At 33.8% G+C, this 27,807-nt stretch overlaps 1 protein-coding gene across 1 annotated transcript; it reads left to right on the top strand.

Moving 5' to 3' along the window:
* The first annotated feature begins 330 nt into the window (after positions 1–330).
* On the top strand, positions 331–22,483 carry LOC123670691. The gene is made up of 3 exons (XM_045604218.1): positions 331–709; positions 18,098–18,389; positions 22,015–22,483. The coding sequence occupies exons 2-3, from the start codon at positions 18,134–18,136 to the stop codon at positions 22,413–22,415; spliced, it is 657 nt and encodes a 218-aa protein (XP_045460174.1). The 5' UTR covers positions 331–709; positions 18,098–18,133; the 3' UTR covers positions 22,416–22,483.
* The last annotated feature ends 5,324 nt before the right edge of the window (positions 22,484–27,807 follow it).

The following is a 27,807-nucleotide window of genomic DNA, read 5'->3' as shown; positions in this document are numbered from 1 at the left end:
TGAAAATGGCATTATTTTTGTTTTTTTTTTCTCTTCAGAGTAAATTTTTCTTTTCTCAAAATGTAGTGGATAAATGTTTAATGAATCAAACTGATGCATTGAAGTTGAATTTAGTAATGCACAAATACAACTCCTCGGAGTTAGGTGCAATGAATTCCTCACACACTGAAACAATTTATTATTCAATGTTAATTTTTTCAATAAAATATGCGGTTGATTATCGTGTGTTGCATAAGCGTATGAAATGGTCAGCGGACTGGACCGCTGGAGCTTGCATCGAAAAAGTTAACGGTTCCTCATTGAACCACGAACAAAGAGGACACGCTGAAGATAATTCTTTCCTCTTTCGCTACCTCAAACACGCAGCAATTCACGGTCGTCGAAGAAGCACCATGGTCAATGTCATAGTTCTTCGGTTACTGTTAGACACACATCATCAGGCCTTGTTCAATTGACACCAAACCTAATTTCGCATAAATGAGGATACCCTTCGTTGAGACATCACACTGAGAAGTTTCTCTTTGTTAAAGACGATTCATTGTTGATGATTGGCGTCGATGATGACCGAATATTTGCGGCTTGCTATTCTACGGCTGAAATTTGCATAGGCAAACGATAAATCAGTTCAGTGTTTTGATCTCCGGTGTAACTATGTGTTGTTGCTCTTCTTAGACGACAAGTTTGGATTTGGAAAATTTATTTTGTTTCGGTAAGTTACCTTGACATTGATAATTATTTATTAGTGGGAAGTGAAAGGTTTCGGTTTCAGTGTTGAATTTAGGTGGGTTATTACCCCTAGAGTTTGATCGATACCCTCCGAAGAAAAAGACTGTCTCAGCTTTCGTATAGTTTTAAAATACATATTACAAATGTGAAAAACGTTATTTGATCATAGAGTAGAAATTAGATTCGATATGAGAAGTATAACGAACATATTTGTTAGGTCTGCTTCCAAAAATTACCTAATAGTACTACCCTAAAAGGATTAAAGTCATTTTAAAATAAAGTATACTGTGCGATTTTAGTTAGCAATGCGAGCGCTGCAAACTTACTTGTTTTCTTAGTTCGATTTTTAACCGCAAGAAATATTTACATATTTTTATCGATAACCCAATCTTCATAAATGAATTTTTCTTGGAAAAATATGGGATGAATTTTACACTCATATCTAAATTATCAATTCTCTGACCTAAAATTAATTATTTGATTATGGAATTCTTTGAATTATTATATTGGAGGAAAAATAAAAATATTGATCCACAGTCCGGTATTGTTGGTATTAGTAATGTATTTGCCCCTGCAAATCACTTTATCTCAGATATAAAAGAATTAACAGAAATATTTCTTATTTTAATAGCTACTTTCCGTTTTATGATTATTCAAATATGAAATACTTATGTAGATTTTATTCTTCACAAAATTCCTATTACACAAATTCGTAGAGAGAACTATCGTCTTAATATTAATTGAGACGATAGATGAATATTGTATATTATCGCTCAAAAATCAAAACTAATTTTTGACTACCCGCCTAGTAAGACATTGAAGTATTTGATCTTTTTTTTTGTGATGCACTATTCATTGCCATAATTCAATTGTATCTCCTAAGCAGATATTCAAAGAAATTTTTCACTATATCATTCCTTCTTCCAAAAGAGAATTTTTCATACATAAGAAAACAATTATACGAAATCCCTAGCCTACTGAAAATTGTTTGTTCCGAAATCCAATAAAAATTTTCGAACCTTTTGAATATTACAGTAGAAAAAGCAAAAGTAATAACATCATACTTAATTATAAAATGAATAAAATTAACAAATAATATTGTGTCGACTACATATACCATTCGTATATAATTATTGTATAATATTTATTCAATTTCAATTAGAAGAGACACTGTACTTGATAGTTAATAGACTGTTTATGATGCTCGTCGTTGAAAATAAGTCATTTATAGTTGTTAATCACCTTGCTCGACTCTAGACCTCTATGATATTCTCTCAAATAATTGATATGAATCAAATTAATTAAAATATTATTATAATCATAAATATCAATCACCAAATTTTTAAATTCTATTTAATATGGCATGTAAACTGAATCGGATTTTGCCAATAGAGAAAATAGCGAAATTAACTGAAATATTCAGACCCTGAACCTGAAAATTTCAAGAGTTCCACTCTAGAGTTATCGTATGCACGGCTCCCGGTCATAATTGATTTTGATCTCGAATTCTTGTGACCATTTTTGACTAAAAATTTCGGCCAAATGATATCCCTCTTCAACATGAAACAAGCGCACAAAAAGGATGTTGATTATTTTCATTTCCAGCTCTGAAACGGTTCATAAATATGTTATTCACATATCATTTTCCAAAAATCGAATAGAAAAAATTTAAATATCAAAATATTGACAACTTTTTGCCTATTCCTTCAAAATATGTCTTTATGATTTATTTGGTTTATTTTTGTCTTGGAATATAATTCCAATTCTAAAAATGAAAAAATTAATAATCAACCAAAAAAATTTAAAATAATATAAATAATAATATATAAAATTTTAGTTATTAAATGGTTAACAAATTGAATAACTAAAAAATTTAGTTTACCGTTTACTCAATTTTTTACAGTTTAAGTTATTTTGAATTTTCTTTTGCTAACTAAGCAATTTTGTTATTCAATTTATTAAAAGTTTACTCGATTTGTACAGTTTTAGTTATTTTGAATTTTTTTTTGGTTGGTTATTAATTTTGTCATTTTTAGAATTGGAATTATATTCCAAGACAAAAATAAACCGAATAAATCATAAAGATATGTTATTTTGAAAGAAAAGACAGACACAAAGTTATCAATTTTTTGATATACATTGAATATCCTTCATCAAGTATACTCATTAAACGTTCATAATAGAAAAAGTTTCTTGGGAGCTGATATAGAAAAAACTTCTCTACAAATCTCTTATTCTTATTGCTGTGAGATATATTAAAAAATGTATTTTTATCAGCCAATTCTATCTGCAATTCATATCTTCTGAAATCCATATTGAACTATTCACAAAATTTCACTAGAGTCATGCTTTCACAATTCTTAAAATGTTACCTTATTTGGATAGATGTGACCCCTAAAACTATAAACCGCTTTGAGATCACATCCATTAGTTGTCACGCTGTGAAAACTTAATCAAGCTATTCAACCGAGTGCAACGAAAATATTCGCAATTTTAATATTTATTCCAACAGAACGCCACTAACTTTACCCAAAGATTTGCCATTTCCACATCGTTGCACATTTTCAAATAGTTTAATCGCAAAATATTCATTCCAATTTAATTTCTTGATTTCAAAAACTCAAAATAAATTATTCAAATTTGCAGGATCAATGTCGGATAGCTACGAAAACCTACTACAACTATAAAATTCAGATAAGTTCACACCAAAAATTCTGGATATCAACCGAATACATACTTGCTTTGAGATACTAGTGTTCAATGAAACATGGTTTCGTGATGTGTAGCTCATTATAACATTTATAACAAATCGCATGAGTATGTGAGTTTTAAGGTTTCAAATCTTTGTTGAAAATAATTACACCTTTCCAAGTATTAAAAAAAAATTGTTTTTCTTGTATTTCTGAAGAAGAGTTGAAGGAAGAGTATTTTGTGAGCATTTTTTACCAATTAAGTTGTGCAAAAAAACGTGACAGCCACCTACTAGTAGTGGCGGCTTGCCCTATGAGGCAGGTGAGGCAGGGCCTCACCAAATAAATAACCAATTTAATTCTGGAAATTAATCGAATTAATCGAATATTTTATTAATCCATTTCAAACTCTACTTCACATCATTCGGTACGGCACTGGGTCTCTGTACCATAATATTCATCTCAATTTCCCGATTTGCACAGCTTGCCTAAAAAGTAACGTAACTTTTCATATAACTTGGTAACTTGGTACCATTCCAGATCTTATGCTCGAGATTTCAATGTGGTGGCGACTATTTCTAAATTTTATTCCAATTTTTGAAACGTTGGTATTATAAGTTGAAACCACGCAGCTTTATATTTTCTGTATATTTTTCCGATAATCTAACCGATAAAAAGTGCATTACAATATTTCAAATCACACATAAGCATAGTCAGGGCTTTTCACGAATTCGAATCTGAAAAAAAATATACTGCCTCAAAATTATCACAGTTCACATTTCCAAATGTATGGAATGCAAAATTCGAATTAAAAAAAAATACGTATGTACTTCATCCAGAGTTTTTCTTAGATATTACGTAAGAATAAAATTGGTCACACAAGGCTCACATTTCACATTTACTCATTGGACAATCTCCTCCGCAATGTGAAATATGTAGGGAGGTCATTACTGTTGAACATATCCTATTGCACTGCGCTATAAAAAATATAAAGAAAAAATATAAGAAATCAGCTAAATTTGCTAGCAAATCTCCAAAATATCTGTTCAGAAAATGTCGAGGAACTGATGGAATATCTGACAGTATCCAATTTGTTTCATCAAATTCAGATATCGGATTTTTTTGCTTGTTTTTATTCAGGTTATTTGACCTCGAATTTTACTTTGTAATTATTTCACTTTTATAATATTTTTACCTTTACAATTATTTTAACTTTTAAATTATTATTTATTTTTCATTCTATTAAGTGTATATGTATATGCTATGAACTAAATGGCTAATAACCAAGCAGTCGATGCCGATATTTCAATAAAAAAAAGGAAGGATTTGCATAAAATTTGGAAAAAAACTCGGTTGGTACACGACATCAATCCTAAATCGAGAACCTTATCCGTGAATTCTGGAGACTTAATATAATAATTCTCTGAATAACAACTCTATTGCCCTAACAAGCTACCAATTATTTCATGAAATGTACCGAAAATGTTTTTCTACGATCCAGGAAATTAATAACAGGTTCTTATTATGTTGTCGCGTGCCAGCTTGGCATCTATAATCATTTTAAAACGCATGAAATGTGGGTCTCTCTGCTTCAATTATTATTTCGAATAGTAGTTGATATTTTATTATAAAAAAGATTATCATTACCTTGTGAACAATTATTTGGGATAAGTGGAGTGGAGTTATACTTGTAATCATCTCGGTATAGTTAAATGGCTTCACGCTGCATCTCATTATCTAATTGAAATCATAATTCATTGTTATGACTCTTATAATAGGAAAATGAAAGTAACAAAAAAGATAGTTATACTTTTGAGAGCTTGTACCCTGAATAGTTGATCGCTCTATCATTTCTTCAAGATGACAGATAATATTTTGTGGTGTCTTCTGGTCGTAAACAGGATAACTCTCCAATGATGATACCCAATTTTGAACAAATTATCTTTTTTCTTACTTTCTTAAAAATTATTCTGAAATAACCGTGGCTTCCCTTAAGGCCTTTACTTTGAGATTTTAGTTGAAGTGAGTCATTTTACGAAGTGTAACAGTGGAAGATATTGACGCTATTCAATTAAATTATTGAATTAATAATTCACAGAAGATAAACAGATTTCGTAGAAGAATAGTTATTTATAATACAAGTGCAGAAGGCATTGATATTCTTCCACGAGTTCAAAATTCAAAAACGAGCCACGAAGTGGCGAGTTTTGGAATGAACGAGTGGTAGAATGAGCCTTCTGTACGAGTATTATACATTATTTTCTCTAATTCATTGCATTTTCGTTGAAATTAATGAAATATTTCCATAAATATAATTTAGTGATTTTTGCATTGAAAAATGTTGGTTGGCAGAACTGATTTCTTTAAGTCAAATTGATGAATTGACAGATAAAGCCGTGGCGGAAAGTTCGGAGTACCAACATAGAATAATAAAATATAACCATGAAAACTGTGCGTTTTAGATATATTTTCGCACGATTTTGTTCTACAAGATGTGGAAGAATGAACGGAATAACCACAGAATTAGAGAAAATAATTCAGATCACCAGTTTGGGTTTCGCAAAGCATTCAACGATCCACCAACTAGTATGACTAACCGAAAATATTAAGGAGCAAATGAACCTCATCTCTACAGACACTGGTGCAATATTTATGGACATAGAAAAGACATTTGATAATAATAATAATTAGATATATTTCAGAGAATGTTACAGTGTCATACAGATGTTAATTTGGTAACATTAAATGAAACAATGTCATATAACCAAAAACAAAACAAAAAACCGATCATCCTCACAATACATATACTACACGCGCACATAGTCCTCTATAGAATAAGGCTCTAAATCAATAAACAATTCCTTAATTTTTCTCCTGAACACTTTCATACTATTACACATTTTTAGGTTCTCGGGAAGTTCATTAAACAATCTAATACCCGAATAAGAAGGGTGTTTCTCCGTTATTGTGAGTCTATGTATCGGATAACTGATATTGAATTTTCTTGTACCATAGTTGTGCATAGAACCGCACTGCTCATAATGTTCCAAATTCTCAAACATAAAAACTAGCACTTCGTAAATGTAGAGAGCATAAACAGTGAGAATATGGTTCCTTTTGAAGACTCCTCTGCATGATTGACGGTAATCCAGACCAAATATAGTTCTGATAACCCTCTTCTGAATACGAAAAATCTCCAGAGTGTTTGAGTTGACACCATAGAACATCAAACCGAACCTCATCAAGCTCTCAAAGTTGGCGAAATAAAAAGTCTTGAGTGAATTCACGTCTAAGTATCGACCTATTATTCTCAAACTATATGCGACAGAATTCAATTTCTTTCCCAAACCAATTATATGGTGGTGCCAATTCATGTGTTCATCTATGGAGATGCCTAAAAACTTAGTAGTCCAGTGTTCAGATCTCTATTCAACAACCTCACAGTGGTTGGTGTCTCCATTCTCTGTTGTGGTGTTCTGAACAGTATCAGCTCACTTTTATCTGGGTTCAAAACCAAGTCATTCCTTTCAAACCATTGCTCCACTCTATTCAAGCACATAGAAGCAGTACTGATTAGTTGGGGATATTTTGAGCCAGACACTAGCAGGTTGGTGTCATCTGCATAATTTGTGATTTGACAATTGGCCAGATTTTCAGAAACAGCTTCGCCGATACCAGATTTCTCACATTCAAGAACACTTACAATATCGTTCATAAAGAGAACAAATAATATGGGTCCTAACATGCTACCCTGAGCTACACCCCAGGGGTTTTCTTTTATTTCTGATTTTACAAATTTCCCATTTTGTTTCACCATAGTTCTTTGTCTCCTCCTGATTAAGTAAGATTTGAACCAGTTCAGCACATTTCCTCGAATTCCGTATCTTTCCATTTTGATCAGTAAAGATTCATGATTAAGTGAATCGAAAGCTTTCGTCAGATCTAAGAATATACCCAGCAAAATCTCATTATCTTCAAATGACCTGACAATGCTTTTTGTGAACTCTGTTATGGCGGTTAGTTCAGATTTTCCTTTTATGTGGCCATGTTGATTGCTACTCAGTACACTGCATGAAGTCATCAAAGTTGATAAAATGTGGCATCAAGGTCTGATATACAAAATGAAGTTGATGAAATTTCCAACCAAACTTAATAAAATCGTACCTGGAAAATAAAATATTTAGAGTGAATATCGATAGTACCAGGTCGACAATTAGAGAAATTGAAGCCGGAGTTTTCCAAGGTTCGGTGATAGGACCACTGACACCGCTATTAATATCACAGTAGAATGCAGAAAACAATTACTAGGTAGTTACACATAGAGCTAGATAAGCTGATGGAATACTTCAAGAAATAGTTGCAATTTTTGTCGGACAAATAATAGTAAAGAGGAAGAAAGCAGGAAACGTCAAAATAGAAAATCAGATAGAATGGAAAAAGGAAGCAATATATCTAAGAGTAATTCTAGATGAAATAATGAACTTTAACAAATACACTGATCAACAATTGCTAGGGATCACTTATGAACTTCTCTTCATTTGTATTTTTTTCAAGTTATCTCGTGAATATCTGTACATTATATGTTCTCTAAAGAAAAAGTAAGATGTTTTGAGTTTATTATGATATATCAAAGTCTTCCTCACTTCATCGGCTCTTGTTCACAAAATCGATTATTATCTATAGGCTGTTACAGGTGGAGTGAAAAGCAATGTGGTATTTGTTATTAAATCTGTTTTTTTCTCTCGTTCAAACACATAAGGTGACAATAATTGAAGAAATGAGAACAATATCAGCTTATCAGTCATGCGGAGAAGACGTTTGGCTCCTGTGCAACTGGACCAAATCATACGGTGGATACAGGAAGGTTTGTCCCAGCGCGAAGTGTCCCGGCGGTTGAATGTTTCGCAAAGTGTCGTGAGTCGGGCTTGGAATAGGTTCATCCAAAACGACTCAGTAGCTTATGTTCATGGGGGAGGTCGGCAGCGCAGTACAACAGCTGCCCAAGATCGTCTTTTGATCCTCACTGCTAGGAGAAATTCCACTTACCTGGCGTCGCGGCTTAATAGATCACTGAGAGTTGCAACAGGAGTTCTAATTTAGAACCAGACTGTAAGACGACGACTACATGTTCGTGGTTTGAGAGCACGTAGGAGGGTACAACATCCCCGTTTGAATAGGAAACACCGGGTTCATCGACGGCAATGGGCTGAGGAGCACCGCAATTGGACACTTGAAGATTGGAGCCGATGTTTATTTACGGATGAGTCTAGATTTCGTTTGGTCAACTCCGATGGACGTATTCTTGCTTGGAGGGAAAGAGGTCGAAGGTATGCAGAACAGTTTATGGTACCCACAACAGCTTTTGGCGGAGGTTCTATATGTGTATGGGAGGCATTTTTTTGAACCAACGCACAGAGTTGGTTGTTCTGCAGAACACCACCATGACCAGCCAGAGATATCACGATATGATTATTGAACCCATAATTGTTCCGTTTGCGGCTGCCGTGGGCGAGAATTTCATTTTAATTGACGATAATGCCCGTCCACACCGTAGTCGTCTGGTTAATGAAGCGCTAGAAACTCATGCTATTGATAGGATGGACTGGCCAGCTCGCTCTCCAGACATAAATTGCATCGAACATGTCTGGTCTGAGATGTCTAGACAATTGTCAACCTTAGAACAACCGATCAATAACCTGGAGGACCTTTCTAACGCTTTACGGGATATTTGGACGAATTTGCCCCAAAATTTTATAAATCGTTTGATCGAAAGTATGCCTCGTAGGGTAGAATGCTTGAGACGAGCTCGTGGGGGACCAACTGGGTACTAGCTTAACCGAAACTTCAGCCTTCTTGTGGTTTCATCATAAAATTTTTATGTTATTCAAACACAGAATTTTGAGTGTTCCTAATAAAGTCTTTTTTTCTCTCCAACTTTCCATTTTTTCATTCTTTTCTCAAGTGAACCATATTATCAACTGAAAATACTCTGATATCTGACTAAATTTATAATCTTGGAGCAAATATTTCAGAAATAAATTTAGAACAAGTAAGTGATCCCTATCAATTGTTGAGCAGTTTAGATCGAAGAAAACAGAAAAAAGGCAAGTCAATTGCAGGGGAGCCTCTTTCCACTGCTCAACCCAAAAAGTAAACTTTCCTTAGAAAACGAGGTGAAGATAATAAAAATAGTGTTAATACCAAGCATTGCGCATGCATCAGGAGTATCCTTTCGGGTAGCTCCATCTAGCGGAATTGCAGTTTCAGCGCAAAGTAGTCTACAACCTTAAGAAAGACAGACAGAAAGATCAGTTGCAAAGTACACTGAATATAGTAATCAGAACAGCGGTTGGCGTCCCATGTTATATAACCAACCAACAAATCAGGAGAAGAATTGAAAGAGAAACGGGGATGTTAGGAGAAAATTAGAAATGAATTCACTGGGAGATATACAGGGTGAGTCAATAGTACTCGATCGGTCGATAACTCTTGCAAATTTCGGGCTAGAAGAATGATTCAAATTTTGACGGAATTGACATCACTCATCGCTTAAGCTTAAATTAATTTTGACACTACAGGCTGGTCCGAATATGGTGAAACACGATATAATTACAAGTTTTGTGTTGATCGTGCATCAGGACAGGGAAAATTCAAAAAAAAATTTCGAAAAGGATCTAATATTTCAGTGACGATACTGCTTTAAGATTTTTTATACAAATAATAGTTTCGAGCAATATGCAAAATTTTATGTTGATTGCGTAAAACAGAATATAGAAAAAATGCGCAAAGCAATGTGATATTCAATATCGAATTGAAAAAATTTCGGATCACCACCTACGTAGCACATCGAAAAACTTTTCTCTTGAAACACTAATGAATTCATATTCTCATATTCTACAAGTTCAAATGTGCAATGTTATTTTTTTCCGGTATTGTTTCTGAGTATTTAATCATCTTCACACTTACGGTACTTAATGTTCTATTCTTGTCTACACACAAAGCGACATTTCACTTGTTTCGAAAGTAAGCTCCCACAACTAACAACACGTTAATGTAAAAGTTCAATGTTAATTACACAGGGGGATTCGCTTTCACATGCAGGAAAAAAGCAAATTTTGAAATTGGGGTCTGGTAAAAATTGTCATAAGCAGCGAAACGTATGTGCCAATAGATTGATGTGTAGAAATCAAAAATATTGAAAATAAAATCAATTTCATCAATGGAATTAATTTTTATACAATATCAGGATTTTAAGGTTGATATTCTGCAGTATCTTTATTGATTTATCGAAGATTGATATTTCCTAAATTCTTTTACTTGTTGATGCTGATTATCATAGACTACTATAGACTTCAGAAGCATGGTTTCTTCCATCTCCAAGAATATAAAATATGTCGAGTTCTCAATGAAAGCTATAAAGTAACCACACTCTCATTAATAGAATTTCAATTCTTCTTTAGTTTCTGAAGATGACAAAATCGTTTTAGAAACACAATGATGGAACGATCTGTTCGTAGTTGAGAGAAACCCTCAAAAATTCCTCTCATCATGTGGTTTACTTTTGTCCTTTCCTTTTTTACCTTATACGATAAAATCGACGATTTTTTCATTTTGCGATATTTTTGTTAACGAAGAACAAGAATTTGGATGCTTGTGCAAAACTTCATGTAGATCGTAATACCAGAATTATAGAAAAACCAAGAATATTCTTCCTGGTAAATTGAAAAAACAATCAACCAATATCACGAAACCAACGGAGTTGAAAGTTTAGGTGATAATATAAAATAATAATTGCAAGCTCCTAGCAAAATTTCAAGCTGATCACATCAACATAACCATAAAAAATAGTCCATAAAAAAAATCAAGAAGAATATTGAAAAGTAACCGTTTTCTCAACAAATTTTCACTTTGCAGATTTACCTCAAAAATTAGAAGACTAGTAACTTCAGACTTCCAACTTGTGTTCAGAAGACTGACAAAAATACAGGGTATCCCTAAACTGTGGTGCCAACTCGAAACAGGAGAATCGACTTGAAAAAAAAACATTCTTAATATTTCATTTTTCAAATATCGTTTCTTACCCGATCAAAATATCCATTCCAAAGTTATTTGTGATCTTCAAGGGCGAAATTAGCAAATGAATGAACGAGCACCCAAAACCTCCTGAGCTCATGTCAGTTTTTTTTTCCATTTCCTTTTTTGGTTTATTATTTGCTTCATTGCAGTAGAATATTGTATTACTTACTTATAAAATGAACAAAAAAAAATGAGGAAAGAACTGACGTAACATCTGCAGCTTTTGTACGCTTTTTTAAATTTATTTTGATGTAGGTAATTTTTTCAAGAATTATCGTGTGAACTTTCAAACCATCATTTCACAACCAAGTAGTGGATTTCTGCTTGATCGTGTTTATGATTTGATCTTTACTTTCTTGAAGATATTTGTTGGTCAACGTTTTCTAATATTTTAGATTTTTCAATATACAGGGTGTCCCGAAACTATGGTATCAAATTGAAACAGAATATTCTCTTTAAAAAAATTAATATTCTTAATTTTTTTTCTCAAATGTCATTCCTTGCAAATATACAGGGTAATAAATATGAAAAAATTAAAGTAAATTTTATTCATAATTTCCACAGTTTCCATAATTTTTTAATTGAATTTGAAGTAATGTTTGTGTTCAATATAAGGTGCTTTATTTCGAAAAATCACATTTTCAGTTACCACCAGTGACGTAAAGAAGAACATCATGGTCCTTTTTCTCCATTATTTTTTACGCCACTGGTAAAATCATAAAAATTATGCATTTTTGCATTCCCCATTAGATCTTGAGTAAAAAAGTATACAAGTTTCAAGCCGGAAAAACTAACCATTCTCAAGATGATTACGCTTTTATGAATACAAACATACTAGTAATGAACATTTTGTTCAGCTTAAATTAATTTAATTGCGACTGGATATTCAACCAAAAAAAATTACACTTTCAAATTCAACTGATTTTGTTTTTCAAAATAGATTGATTACCCATTGAAGGGTTTCAACAGCATGTATGTACGCTTTGGTGGAAAAATGCATATGAAACTGTCATGATGCCCTTCTTGTACGCCACTGGTAGCAACTGAAAATGTGATCTTTTTTTTCGAAATAAAGTACCTATTAAACACAAAGATTCTTTCAAATGTAATTGAAAAATTTCGAGATTATGAATCTTTTGCAAGAATAAGCGGACACGCAGACCGAAAGACAGATTTGTACTCTAAAAAATGTTTTCGTCTCAAAAGTAATATAAAAACTTCATCTATCTTCGATAGACTCGGAGGTAACATTGCACATACATTTTTGTTCGCTTTTAAATTGATCAATATGCAGTTTGAATAAACGAGGTTTGAAAAATGATTATAATTTATGAAATTTCGAAGATATTACTTTCTGAGAAAAAAATTAATTCTAGATATTTTCATTTTCTGATCGTAGTGACCACTAATATATGAGATGAAATTATATCGTTTCCATGAATATCATTCAAAAAACATCATTTACATAAATATGTACTATCGATTGATAATAATCCGTTATTCTGAACATTTTGTACATCCCAAGTTTAACCTACAAAGAACTAATGAAATCAGTTAATTATGGGATTTCACAGAAAAATTGAGGTCACAATGCCTGCTTTTAAGGCTTTTTTTTCTTTCGTCGTTTCCGAGAAAAGATCAAGGAAGTAGCTTAATACGTACTATAAAATTAAAGATCTCGAGTAAAGCTAAATGTGGAGAAAGGCTTGCCACTGGAAAAAAATTATTCGGTTCATTCAACATATAATCAAACGATCCTAACTGTTTTAAGTTCCCATTGCTTTGCATCGAATAATGGTTACGAGGGTTTTCCAACAATTGCACCTCCTAAAATAAGCAGTAGAAGTAGTACGTTATCAAAATAGCTTTTCGACACATTATAATACAATATAATATATATATATATATATATATATATATATATATATATATATATATATATATATATATATATATATATATTAATGGTGTTTTAGAATTTGATTAATGGTTTTTTTCAAATCTTCCTGTTGTATTTTTCTTTAAATAATTAGAAAAAATACTCGTGAAAGACAATAAAAATAGATAAAAATTTTTTTAGAATTAATTATTACCGACGATTATATACCGACTCGAGAGATGGTAGAGGAATCTCGAAAAATAACAAAAAATATAAAATCATTGAATAAAAATATTTTAGGTGAATGAATATTTCATTAAAAAAATGTTTTGTACCTATACAGAGTGTATCACATTTGCGTAATAAAATCAAAAATATTTTAGAAAAGATTATTTAGAATATCTTCTCAACAGATGTGTGTCAAACACATTTCGTTTGTGGAAAAGTGTCAATAAAATTAAAATCATACGTAATAACTCCAAGGAAATTATCAACATATCGTCCAACATTTTGTGATTCACCCTATATATTTATGTACCTACTTCGTGTGATCTTTGGTGGTGAACTATCGAGTTGGTAATCGACTATTCCAGGATTTCAGGCCTTTATATGCAATTTGATAAGAAATGCAAACATAAAAGATATGTCAGTTTCTTCAAGGAGATGTCAACATCATCAATATATTTCAATATATCTGAAAATTCCACCGCTCAATTTTTGGAAATCAATTTTTGATATCTTTAGACTCACTTTTTATATCTTCTGTACGTGCTGGAATAATTTTTCTCTGAAGTTAACTTCAATCAGCTGTATGAATAATCGATGCATAGGTTTATTTTTGGCTCGATTATTAGTTTATTTATGAAAAATTTTCTTCACACCATATACACAGTTTCGGGAGAATACAGGTGCATTCGAGGTTAATCAGTTTACAGCGAATAACGAGAGGTGTAATATTGAGAATATTTCGTGGAAAATGCTGGAACATCCAATTTATCAGTTTGATCGGGCAAGAATAGTAATAATAATAATAGAATAGTAATAATAATAATAATAAGTAATAGTAAGCTGTGTCGAACCACTAGATTGCGAAATGTTTGAATATTCCACTGACTTCAGTGAGGCGCATAGTGGCCCTTCTCCTGGAAAGCGGCAGCGTTACCCGAAGACCGGTGCCTGGTCGACCCAAAGTAACTTCTGCAAGGGAAGACCATTTATCGAAAATTCTGCTCGAAAAATTTGAACGATATCTCTAACAGCCCTTCCAATTCATTTTTTGAGGACCTATAAACGGGTCTTCTTCTTCCAATGCATATCCATTAATGGATGTTTGCGATAACATTTTCCATTTGTTCTTTATTTCTGGCGGTGTGTATCAATGACTGTATATCGCGTAGTTCTGTCCATTCCCTGATGTTTCGCAGCCAAGACATTTTCTTCCGTCCGATTCCTCTCCGACCTTCGATCTTGCCTTCAATTAACAAATGCAAGAACTGATATTTCGTGTTTCGAATTATATGCCCTAGATATGCTGTTTTCCTCTTTTTGATCACTTCAAACAGTTCACGTTGTTTATTAACACGTGTAAGAACTTCCTCATTTGTCATCCTAGCCGTCCACGGCACCTTTAGTATTCTGCGGTATAGCCACATTTCGAAAGCCTCCAATTTGTTCACTGTGCTCGCCTTCAATGTCCAACCCTCCATACCATAAAGAAGCACCGACCAAACGTAGCACTTTAGGAATCTCAGTCTTAGGTTCAGGTCAAAATCGGAACAGGTAAGCACTCTTCGAAGCCTCAGGAATGCCTGTCGGGCTTGTTCTATGCGACATTTCACTTCCTTATCTGATGTCCAGTCTTCACAAAGCCAGATGCTCAAGTATTTAAATTTTTCTACTCTCCCTATGGGCCTTGTGTCGAATATCAATGTGGAGTTTTCAAACATATGAGGGTTTCTGGAGATAATCATATACTTCGTATTTATATTTATAAACGGGTATCTCAACCAGAAGGAGATGGTTCCATTCCACAAATTTCAGGGCAAAAAGACCTTTAAGAGTACCTCGGTTATCACTTGGACATAGAGCTACCCGTCGGCAATGGGCAGAACACCACCAAGACTGGCTTTCACCACAATTGCGCAACGTACTTTTTTTGGGCGAGTCACGATTCGGTTTAAAAATGTGACAGTCGACGAGAAAGGGGTCCAGGCATCTTCGTAGAAAACATCATTGAACCAATCAATTTTCCTCTGCGCAACGAATTTGGAGATAATTAATACGACGTATTTCAGCATTATTTCTTAAAATGGTCTGTTTAGCTAAAAATGAATTTGTTCCATACTTTACACACAGTGTATATAATCTAAACAATTGAATTTATACAGATGGTGCAATGAGTTTGATCAGCATCACAAGTTCTAAAACATAAAAAAAATTGAGCAAAATCACCGACACCCAATTTCCCATTGATGCGGTACGTGGTCCTTTCATCGAAAACAAACTGTATATATCCGGAAGAGCTGAAATTTCTACGGAAATACTTATCGCCCATCAGCATCGTTCGTGGTTATTCGACCACGTTTAAAGTTAACATACTACCTTTTAACCGTTGTTGTCGGTGAAATAGAGTTTGAATAAAACTTATCATTTCATTTTTTTGCTTATACAGTATTTTTCCCTTCAAGAAAACAGTGTGTTATCGATACACGAAACGCGTTGTTATCCATTTTTCAAACAACAACAAATGTACAATGTGCCGTACCTTAACCAACCTTCAATATGTAGGTTAACTCTATGTTCCGAAATTTTGACACGATTCTTTGATGCTTGATAGTCTTGAGATTGTCTTAAAAACGCTTCATTTTACGCTAGAAACCATCGATTTTTATGAGGTTTTCATTATTATTCATTTTAAAGAGTTCGTCATTGCGGAAAGTCATTATTTATTAATTTTTTTGGAATGGAAAAAAAAGAATTAGATGAATTTTTTATTGAATGATAAATATGCATGATATAACTTCCCGATCAAACATTTATTTTTTAAGGAATTTTCACATGAAGATATTATACAAAAAGTCTTGTCAAAGGCTGAAAAATCGGTTCTTCTGAAATTAAAAATAAATAAGTAAACACGTATTTTGAATTCTTGCATGTGGTGAAAAAGGACGGTAAATCAGAGGAACGTTTGAGATTGCTTCACTCATCCTAAAAAGTGGAGGGATCTCAAAAACGCTGGGGATAGAGGAGTAGTTAAACTTTGACAGATCACGAGAATGCCACGTGATATAAACTCACTAACGAGAACAAATAGTGATATGACACTGGCGGTGTTACTGTTCTCTCAGTGGACAAAAACCGAGGAGGTCACCACACGCATCAGGTTGCAGAAACTGCAAAGGCTGGCGTGTATTGGTGTCACAGGAGCTATGCGCACAGCTCCCACGGCAGCGCTGGAAGTCATACTAGACTTGCCTCCCTTACACCTACATGTGAGGAAATGTAGCCTGCTCGAAGCAATAAGAATTTCCCATAATGGAAAGCTCCTTCCTGGGAACTGGGTTGGACATATGAGGATACTGAATCAACTAGATTCAAACCTCCTCGCAAAACCATCAGATTATGCCAACCACCTACGATTTTGAAACGCCCTTTGAAACGGTTATAAATGACCGTCATAGTGCAATAAGTCTCATAAATCGTCTGGACAAAAAGTCATCCATATGGTTTACAGATGGATCAAAAACAGAGAAGGGCACCGGCATTGGGATATATGGACCTAGACTGAGAATCTCTAAAGCCCTGGGAAGTGAGCCCTCGATTCTACAGACCGAGATAATGGCTGTTTATGTATGCGCCCAGGAGTGTCTCAAAATGAACCTCAAAGGGGCGCATCACCACGGACAGCCAAACCACGCTGAGATCCCTGGAATCGTGCTGTCAGGGGTCTCTGCTGACTTGGGAGTGCCGTAACACCATAAAGCAACTGGCCAGAGGAAATAAGGTGACTCTACTATGGGTACCAGGGCACTGTGGGGTTGAAGGAAATGAGAGAGCGGATGAGCTTGCAAAAAGTGCATCAAGGTTAAGACCTGCTGGACCTGAGCCTTTCTGTGGGATAGGAAAAGACAAATACAAAGCTGCGGTCCAGCTATGGGAGTTAAACAGTAGGACAATCCACTGGACTAACACTCCTAGACTTGCTCAAGCAAAGAAATTCGTGAAGATTTCACCTACTTACACCAAAAAGCTCCTGAAGCTGTAGCGAGCAGAGCTTCGGGTGATGGTGGGACTGCTGACGGGGCACTGTCGGTACAAACATCATTTGTACCGTATGGGAAAGTCAGCAGACGAGATTTGCAGGCTCTGTGGATCGGAAGCAGAAACAGCCGAACACTTGGTATGCAAGTGTCCGGAGCTGGCTTGCCTAAGAACCATTCACATGGGCAAGCCGGTCCTGGATACCAGAGAGGTAATGGCCAAGGTCCCTAGGGAGGTTGTCAATTTTATTAACGTCGTTGACGACCTCCCTGGGTTTCTATGAATGAGTATGGTAGTGAACAAAAGATCTGCATGGTCGCAGTTCCCGGAAGGCTTACCGAAGCAAAACGACCCCAGTTCGAATAATAATAATAATAATACTGTTCTTACAAGGCATTTAAATTTTATACCAATCCCGTCCTGACTCGTTAGGTATTTCGCAATAACAGATGATTACTTTTTTCAGATTATCAATGGATCGAATAGACATCTTAGGAAAAATATGAAGATAATCCTTCATCTCACCACATTAATCTACCTCTCAACAATGACAGCCAGTAGATCAACTGTATCCAAAGAAAGTTCCTATGAGTTAACGAAGGTATACCCAAGAAATAGAACAGAAGATAAAATATTTTACGATGCAGCGTACAAGGCCATCTCATCAACTGATCCACAACTCATCAGGGCCCTCAGGTATAAAATAAGAGAGATTGGCTCATGGATGATCAGAAAAGAAAATGATGGTACATTTTTAGGTAAATTTTTCAGCATTTTTCGAACATTTCAAGCTTGATCAACAAAAATTGCATGGTTAAAAATTCAAAGTGCCAAATGAGATTTATTCAGTCTGCAACAACAGGAAATAATACCGACAAATTTAATTAATATCAAAAACCATCAAAGATGCCGCATTATACATTATACTCATAAATATCCAGATGTGGCGTGATCCCCTCATAGAGCTGTTTACGAGTTATTGACAGTAAAAAAAAACACATGCACTCATCAGGTTTGTCGGCGTTCGCTTTACGTTGCCGAATTTTATTGCCACTTGGGGTTCTGAAATATTTTCTTTTGAATTTTCTAATCAGAATGTTGATTCCTCAGAATGGAATGCAAAATATCAGAAAACAATTCCATTTCATCACTTCCAACTGATCCTTCTTAAGAAATATAAGAAGTTTTATTATTCCATACCACATTCCATTATTTTATAATATTCATTTTTTAATTCAAATTATCTAGTGTTGGGAGTGGGCGCATTCGAATTAAATATTGTTTCATCGATTATTTTACTCGATAATCTTAATCTAATGATAATCTTTAACAAATTTTCAAGCTTTTTCTAAAATCGCTAAAAACTGAGCTAGGAACCTGAAACTGCAGGACCCACTCTAGAGGGGCGAGAACTAATGGAGGGCGGCATTATCTACTTTTTCTGGGAAATCTGGATTACTGGAAGAACGAATAAGCTTTTTTTTTTTAAACGAATTTCACTAATGATTTTTTTTATCAAATTTACTAATCTTAAACATATTTGCATCGTGAATATCTGTAACATCTATTCGAATTTAAAATAATTGTTAGTATCCGATTATCCCATATTAATTTTTAGCATTCTGCGGAGTAAGCTTCTGTTAGGGCGGCAAAATGGGTCTCAGTTTGGCTAGCGAGGGCCCTGTCTTTTACTACATATTCAGCTTTGAAGATGCTTGAGAGATCTCACAGAGACCTATTAGAGAAGAAACTGACAAACATCACATGCTCCCAAAAATTTTTATAATTCATACAATTCCGAGAAGGTTTTCAACAACGAACCATTCCGTACAGCAGCGCAAGGAGCATTATTCTATAAAAACCTCAATTGTTTATACTAGACCGAAAGTTCTATATACCTAGGCTTCATACAGAATAGGCTAGATCCTGGTCCTGGTCTAAAATAATTATTGGCGATATTGTTCTTGTGTGAATTACTACTAGTACGACCAGGGCCCCCGCAAGGGACATCAACGCCTGCGTGCGGAACATATTTTTTGGCGCCCGTTAAAGGGGGGAGGTGGAGAAAAGCACTGTTGGATAATCGGATTTTTTTTTTTTTGTTAGGAATATAGTGTAGAATGGTTGAAAATCTATCAGCAACCTTCATTGCCTTAAGAACTTTATGATGTTAGTTGTAACATAATACATTTTGAATGTGTTTCAAAACTTAAGCTGTATTCTTCTTTAAATTATTCATAAAGGCATAAACATTTAATTAGGATCCATCCAGAAATTGAATGGATGTTTTTCTAGATTTGGCTGTTGCAAATTTTTTCATATAATCAATCAATCAATTTTATCGAGTATCTCTTGCTCTATATCTAAGATTGCCAATCCAGAAAATCTTTCTTATGACATGGTAGACTTCAAATAGTTTTCAATTATTTTTAATTTAGTGAATGATCTCTCACCAGAAGCAACAGACACAGGTAAAGTGAGAAGGATTCTTGAGGCAATACTAAGATTCGGTAGAGAAGAAGTAAGATTATTCTCAAAAATATATTGTAGAATTTCAAGAGGATTTTCGCTTCAGATAATGAAAACAATCTTAGGGCTTTTATCTCGTTGAATAAATCATTTTTTTCACGTCAGCCTCTTTTTTTCCTGATCAGTTAGCTTTTGTTGAAGAGCATGACAGCATCTTAATAGATATTTATCATTTAATTTGAGAATATCACAAATAAAACAAAAAATGTTATCGTAATCAGATATCATGTCAAACCTACTATTTAAGGAAATTAGTGTTTGATCAATTATTCAAAAAGGAATTTATTTTAAAAGCGATTTTTGGATTTTGGAGGTGGCTCATCCGTCTGTTCATATTCGAACAATTTTGGTTTATACTTTCGTCTTACAGTATATAATAGAGAAAAACCTTGATCTATCTCAAAAGCAGCCGCTAGTTTTTCCTCGAGAACATTATCATCCCTATAACTTTTGAAATGATCAACTAAATTCTTCAAATAGTTTTGGCACACTTTAATGTCACTTTGCATCATTTTGCTTACAATATTAATCTGGAATGAAACATCATAAGAAATTTCATAACATTCCAATCTTTCTGTGGATGAAGAGAAATATATATAAAGTTATTGTACAATATCAAAAGAGTCCACTCTTTCATTTGAAACCTTAGCAGCATCATTTTCAGTTAAATTAAAGCTGTGTGCAGCACATGGCGCAAAAAATGCCCTAAGATTAGCATCGAGTATGCGTTTTTGTAAACCAATATCTGGCTATTTCATAGCGATTGCGACGTTCGGAAACTTGTATAAATTGCAAGAAAGAAGTTTGGAAAAAAAATTGTTAAAAAACTTTGAAAGAATCTTTTTCGAAAACCTTTGGTCCATCGGTTCTTCATGCGGTCTATAAGAGGTTTTGGCGCCCTTTTAGAGTGGCGCCCGCGTGCGGTGCACGCGTTGCACGCGCGGTTGCGGGGGCTCTGAGTACGACGAATATGAATAAAAGGTTATAAAATTCAAATGAGTATATACTCGATAAATGTTTTTTAATATAAAAGTGTTGCATTCGGTTGTTTTTGGATAACAAACTTTCATGCAAAATTATCTGTAATTTTCACGCACTTGTGCAATTATAACCGAATACATAATTCCTTTGAAATCTTATTTTTCTTACCTAACATATTTCAAAAGAACCCCAGTATTGGGGTTCTGAAGAGAAAACACAAATTATTTCAATATCATTAACTTTTGTTAGTTTATTTATCTCATAAGGGATTGTCCATTAATCACGTGATCTTTTTTTAGCATTTTTTAAACCCCCCTCCCCCATTGGTGATACGTAGTGAGGTTTAAGACCACCCCCCTCCCCCTTCTCAACATCACGTGTATTTTTAGTACCTACAACGAATCTTAAAATTTTCTGAATATTATCTTAATTTAAATACAGGTATAAACTATAATCTTTCTTCTGAAATTAAGGACCATAATAAAAATGTCTACACCAGGTTGCAAGTTTTTTTTGATTGCCATAACAATAATAATAAACGAAAAGTGTAATCATAGGAAAAACATGTATTGTACTAGTACATGAATATATTTAATGTAGTCAAGGTCACTACACGCCGCGTCGTGCCGCTTAATATTTGTTTAAAAATCGCGCGTTTGACGAAAAAAATAAATACACGTGATATCTTACTACACCCCCCCTCCCCCTTGTGATATTTTCGTGATTTTTATCAAACCCCTCCCCCCCCTTTCAAGCCTCACGTGATTAATGGACAACCCCTAAGTATTGAGATACTTCGCGATGAAAGGAAATATGTAACCATAGCATAATATTTTCTGTATTATTAATTTGAAATATTGTTTCGTATTGCAGGTCGATGTTTTGGTGTTGCCAGACAAATCAAAATCGCAATGCCCATAATAATGGTTAAGCTCGGTGTGATAGTTACCATACTAGTTTTCCTCACTATATTTTCCATTAAAACAATTGGACTTCTTCTTTTAATGTTTATGTTCGGAGCGAGCAGTGCGTTTACGAAACTCGCCCTTTGGAAATCAGAGGCATCATATCAACACCAAAAACCACAAAACGTCCATTTTCACATTCATCAGGGAAAACACGGAGAATATAATTTTGCTCCAGCTGCAAGTCCATGGGATCGAACATCTTCTGAGAACACAAACTTTGCAGAGAGTGATGCAGAATTTCAAGAAAAGATTAACTACTTGGCGAAATACCAAAAGGGTTTATTCGATAACTACATTTCGAATTAAGGCATTTTGTGATTTATAATTATGTAAAAAGATTATTATTTATTAATTGCATAGTTATGGAAAAACAATCTCCTCTTTTTTCCTAAAAAAACTTCATAAAACCTACCTAAATCCCGATATCTGCCTATATGCCCCATTCCTCTGGTTAATCTCCAGGGAGACAGTTGAATTTTTTCAAGGACTCGCTTTGCTCACCTAAGGTGCTCCGAAGGGAGTTTTCACCCAGAACCGTGAGCTGATTTCAGACGATCCACCCGGTATACTCGTTTGATTATATAGGAGGGGTACCTACTCCATATGACTTTTTTTCCTAGAACGCAACGTTTGGCCCGTGCCCACATGAAAATATTTATTTCAAATAACTTTTCATTATGACAAAATGGTTGAAAGAAAAAGTATCAAAATTTCTATCATTGAAGAAAACATCAAACCTCAAATATCGAGATAATAAATAATCAAATATGATATTGTGACCTTTAGTAGATTTTTCGTCGTGATACTTTCAAATTGGCCACAGTGGAATGAGACTTGAATGTCAAAATAATCCGCATCACCCCGTATACTCGAAAACTGCGAGGAAAATCGAAGGTTTGGAAGTTTTCCTAGGGCTTCGAGACAATTTGGAGGGGGGTCTTATTCTTGTCATTTTTGCTTTAGATGGTCCTGTTTAGGCTGTGATACTAGGTGCTTTCCAGCCAACGTCAGAAGCTCCTCGGTACTAGGGATGGGCAATAAATATCGAAATATCGATATTTTTTCAGAAAATTTTCGATAAATATCGTCGATATTTTCAACTTCGATACTATCGATTGTCGATATTTTCAACCGATATTATCGATATATTTATATAAATTTCAGAGTATCAAAATCGATATTTTTTAATATTTCGCATTACGATTTCGACCTCACGAAACATATTATACTTTAGTTCCATTAGTCAAAAATCCTGATTTAGCGGAATATAAAATAAATATCGAATATTTTTGATTTATGTAGTATGTAGCAGTTTTGAAATTCTACTCATCGAAAATAAAAAGTTATGTCTCGATCTTGCTGAAAGCTCAAGAAAAAAAAGACACAATAAAATTCAATGGCCGTTGTTAAATACCTTTCTTTCTGTACATAAAAGTCCTGAACCATTTATTGGTTATTGCTGGAATTCGCAAGATACCTTTTACCTACCCCACGGCCCATATCAACCCATACAATAAGAAGCATTTTCCGTTTTGAAATTCTACATATTGAAAATATGCAAAACTACTAAATATGATGTTTTCACCTGAATCTGGTCAAGATGAATCTGGATATTCGTCTAATGGAATTAGAGCATAATATGTTTCGTGTGGTCAAAATCATAATGCAAAATATTAAAAAATATCGAATTTGACACTTTCAAATAAATATCGACTATTTTCGATATGCAGAATTTCAGAACTGAAGTACCTACTTCATTTTAAAAATATTCTTTAAAATGCCTTTTTTCTTCCAGGACCTACCGTTTAGCGCCTGCCCACACGAAAATATTTGATACAAATATCTTTTCATTATGACAAAAATGGTTGAAAGAAAGAGTATCAAAATTTCTATCATTAAAGAAAATATCAACCCTCAAATATCGTGATAATTACTAATCAAATATGAGATTGTGACCCTCAGTAGAGTTTTCGTCGTGGTACTTTCAAATTGTGATAACCAAAAATCAATAGTTTACGGGATATTTGAGTTCTTGTGATATTTAAAAGATTCCTCATCTCACTTTTCGTCAATTTTCCTTGCCAGCGAGAAGTCCGGATCTAACACCGTTAGAATAGACGAAGCAGCGAGAAGATTGAGAGTAAATTTCACACGGAAAGTAACAAATAAAGAAATAAAATTAGAAAAATGGCCCGCGCTTGTATAAGAAATGTTGAAGGTCATTTCATACATAATTTATTAATACATTTTCTACAGAAATTATGAGTAAAATGGGAATGAAAAAACATTTGCTTCTTTTCCCCTTTCAAATCAAAATCTGCTGAAACAAAACTAGTGCCTGCATTCTAGAAAACTTTTTCAGGAAATAAAGAAGTAATTTGGCAAGTTTTTAAAATAATTCTGTCATACATAAATTGTGCAATTCGTAAGTTGCAGACAAATTTATATTAGAAATTTACTATTCTTTTATTTTAAATCATATTAATTCTTATTCAACATCTAATACAGCATAGTTTTGCTTTTTTCAAACACATCATTTCATTTTCTGATGAGAATAATCCAAAATTCAAATCAATCTTGGTCAACGAAGAATTAAATGAGATGAGAAGTTTTTTAAAAACCCAAGAATTCAAATATCTCGGAAACTGTTGATTTTCGGTTATCAATAAAAAATATGGCTCGATCGACAACAAATAATTGATACTAACAACTAACACCTCCTTAAAGATTCACGTCTAATTTGGAAACTGTATGAAACTGCTGTATAGCGAGTTATTTTTCCTTCAAGGCAAAGCTACCACTCTCCGCTATGGGGATGAGTCGTTGCAACCAGTGTGACCATCTATAGTAGAAATCTAGTTTTTTAATAGATTTCAGAGCTTCAGGATATCTATTGTAGATAAATTTTTCATAGTAGATTTTGGTAGATTTCTGCCTTGTTTGGCTGTTAGGTCCAAGATGGTACTATTTGTAATCTATGCCTATATACAGGGTGTTTCCTAAACATGCGGCAAAAATTCAGGGGGTTGTTCCTTGGACTATTTTAAGCATGTTTTGTCCTTGGATGATTTTTGAAAAACCTCTTTGTTTCGAAGATACAGGGCGAACAACATTTTTCATATTTTTAAAATTAATAATAGTTTAAATAAAAATGCGTACCGCACTGTGTTTACTAAGTAGGTACAATTTATTTTTAAATTTGTTTAACAACATTCCAATTACTAAAAACGGCCAGTTTTTTGACTAAAAATTGATAAAATCATTAGTTTATACCACTCCAGTAGAAAATGTGGAAGACTTGCGAAATCGGATCATTGCTGGGTGTAACTTAATAAGAAATGATCCTGGTGTTTTTGAAAGGGTTCGGCAGTCAATGAGGAGAAGATTGGATGCTTGTATGCTGGCTAGAGGTGGTCATTTTCAACAGTTTTTGTAGGTTGAGTTGAATTTTCATGTAATTTTTCATAATAAAATGTTATTATCTGAAATTTTGTTTCCCCTATATCTTCGAAACAAATAGGTTTTTCAAAAATCATCAAAGGACAAAATATTCTTAGAATAGTCCAAGGAACAACCCCCTGAATTTTTGCCGCATGTTTAGGAAACACCCTGTATAATGACTTGATAAAACTTGATTGTTTTTGTCAAGTCACTATATCTACGCTTGGTTTCAGTCCAATTTCAGATTTATTTCTGTTAGATATTTGAATATTTCGAAAAATGATAAAAAAATTTGTTCATGTTTCCCAAAGCTATAGATTACAGTGGGAGCAAAATAAATATTTTTTGACAGTAACAAGTACAATTCACAAATATGCAAGGATCTCTGAGCTTCTGAGCATGTGTAAAGATGATAGTAGATTTCTGTCAACGTCGAAGTAGATTATTCGCTTTTTGAGAGATGGTCACACTGGTTGCAACGCAACAGGTTCAGACTCGGCCAGTGGCGACGCTAGAGGGTACCTGGGGGTCCCAGGCCCCCCCTATTATATTGCTGGTCCCCCTAAAATTTGACAAACTAAGGCTAAAAGATTAGCAGAACTTTAATTTCGCTTCATTTTGGCCTACCCCCCAACAAAAATTTGGCCTCCTCTTGGCCACCCTTGTTTTTGAAAGCTGTATAAATACATATATATCTCAAAAATACCAGTGCCGAAGCACTACCCTAAACTGCAGTAAGCAAAAGTGTGTCTACATCTTTTTCAGTTGTAATTCAGAAAATCAAAGTTCATTTTCAGAAACGGGAACATGTATTTCAGAATAGGAATATGTTATTCAGAAAAGAGAAATTGAATTTCAGAATAGTTAATTTAATTTCAGAAAAACGAAATTGAAATTCAGATTAGGAAGTTGGATTTCAGAAAAACAAAGTTGTAATTCAGAATAGTTAATTGAAATTCAGAAAAGGAAAATTGTATTTCAGAAAAGAAAAATTGTATTTCAGAAGTTATCAATTCAATTTCAGAAAATGCTTCCTTAGGCTACAATGTCCTGTTAGAAAGTCAGTGGGGAGGCGTAACTTATTCTTGCTGATATCCAAATACCTTTTGGACCTTTCAGTTTTAAAGTTCCGAAGGAACTTTTTGGAATGATTCATTCCCGGAAGATTCCTCCAGTGTGCTTCTCTTTCAGTTTCTTCTTTCTCCAGAAACTCTTTCTTATAGGTGCATTTGCCTATACCAAAGAAAGGTTCTAGGCCAGTAAGTGGCGTTTGAGCTCCTTTTCTGGCTAGTGTGTTATTCTCTTCGCTTCCTTTGAAATTCTGAATTACAATTTCTTATTTCTGAATTACAATTTCCTATTTCTGAATTACAATTTCCTATTTCTGAATTTCAAATCACCAAATCTGAATTCCAATTTATATTTTCTGAAATCAAATTTACCCTTTCTGAATTACATATCACTATTCTGAAATTCAAATTACCGTTTCTGAATATAAAGTTCTTATTCTGAATTACAATTTCCATCTTCTGAAATTCAATTTACTATTCTGAATTACAATTTCCATATTCTGAAATTCAATTTACTTTTCTGAATTACAATTTCCATATTCTGAATTACAATTGAAAAAGGTGTAGACGCCAGGTCAATATAGGGTTGATATTCTTATTATCATTGAGATTGAAAACAAATTGATATATGGATAAACGCGTGCCTAATTCCCAAACGAAACGAGTTTTTCTTGTCAAAACGAGACATCGGTTTCTTTTTCAAAATAGCGAACAGACAAAACCTTCCGGTTTCATCTTATCTGACTAGGTTGCTGGATTAAAATTTTTATGAAATTGCGAACTGTTGATCAATTTTTTTTTTTATTCTTCATTTTTTATATGCTTCAGATCAAGCGATCAACATGAAATTTTGCAGGAAGCTTCATAATTGCCATTAAAATACAAATATTCATCTCGATCGAACCTCCAGTTTCAAAATTAACACACACAAAATTTTGAACAGCATATTTACTGAACTACCTTTTACACTTAGTTCTTCAGTGCAGATTCATTTTGATTCTGTGCGGAAATCATCGCTTGATCGATTCTTTCATTTTTCGGAAGAAACCAATGCGTAATGCAGATTATTAGAATACTCTCACTAATATTTTGCACAAAAAAAGTATAGTTTTTGTTTTATATCACTTTGAAAATTGAAAAGGTTTTTCATTTGTATCTCAAATATTCCAATGATGAATTTCAATAAT

This window comes from Harmonia axyridis, chromosome 1, assembly GCF_914767665.1.
Source record: "Harmonia axyridis chromosome 1, icHarAxyr1.1, whole genome shotgun sequence".
In the NCBI taxonomy this organism is placed as follows: domain Eukaryota; kingdom Metazoa; phylum Arthropoda; class Insecta; order Coleoptera; family Coccinellidae; genus Harmonia; species Harmonia axyridis.
This window is presented reverse-complemented; position numbering and strand designations above follow the sequence as displayed.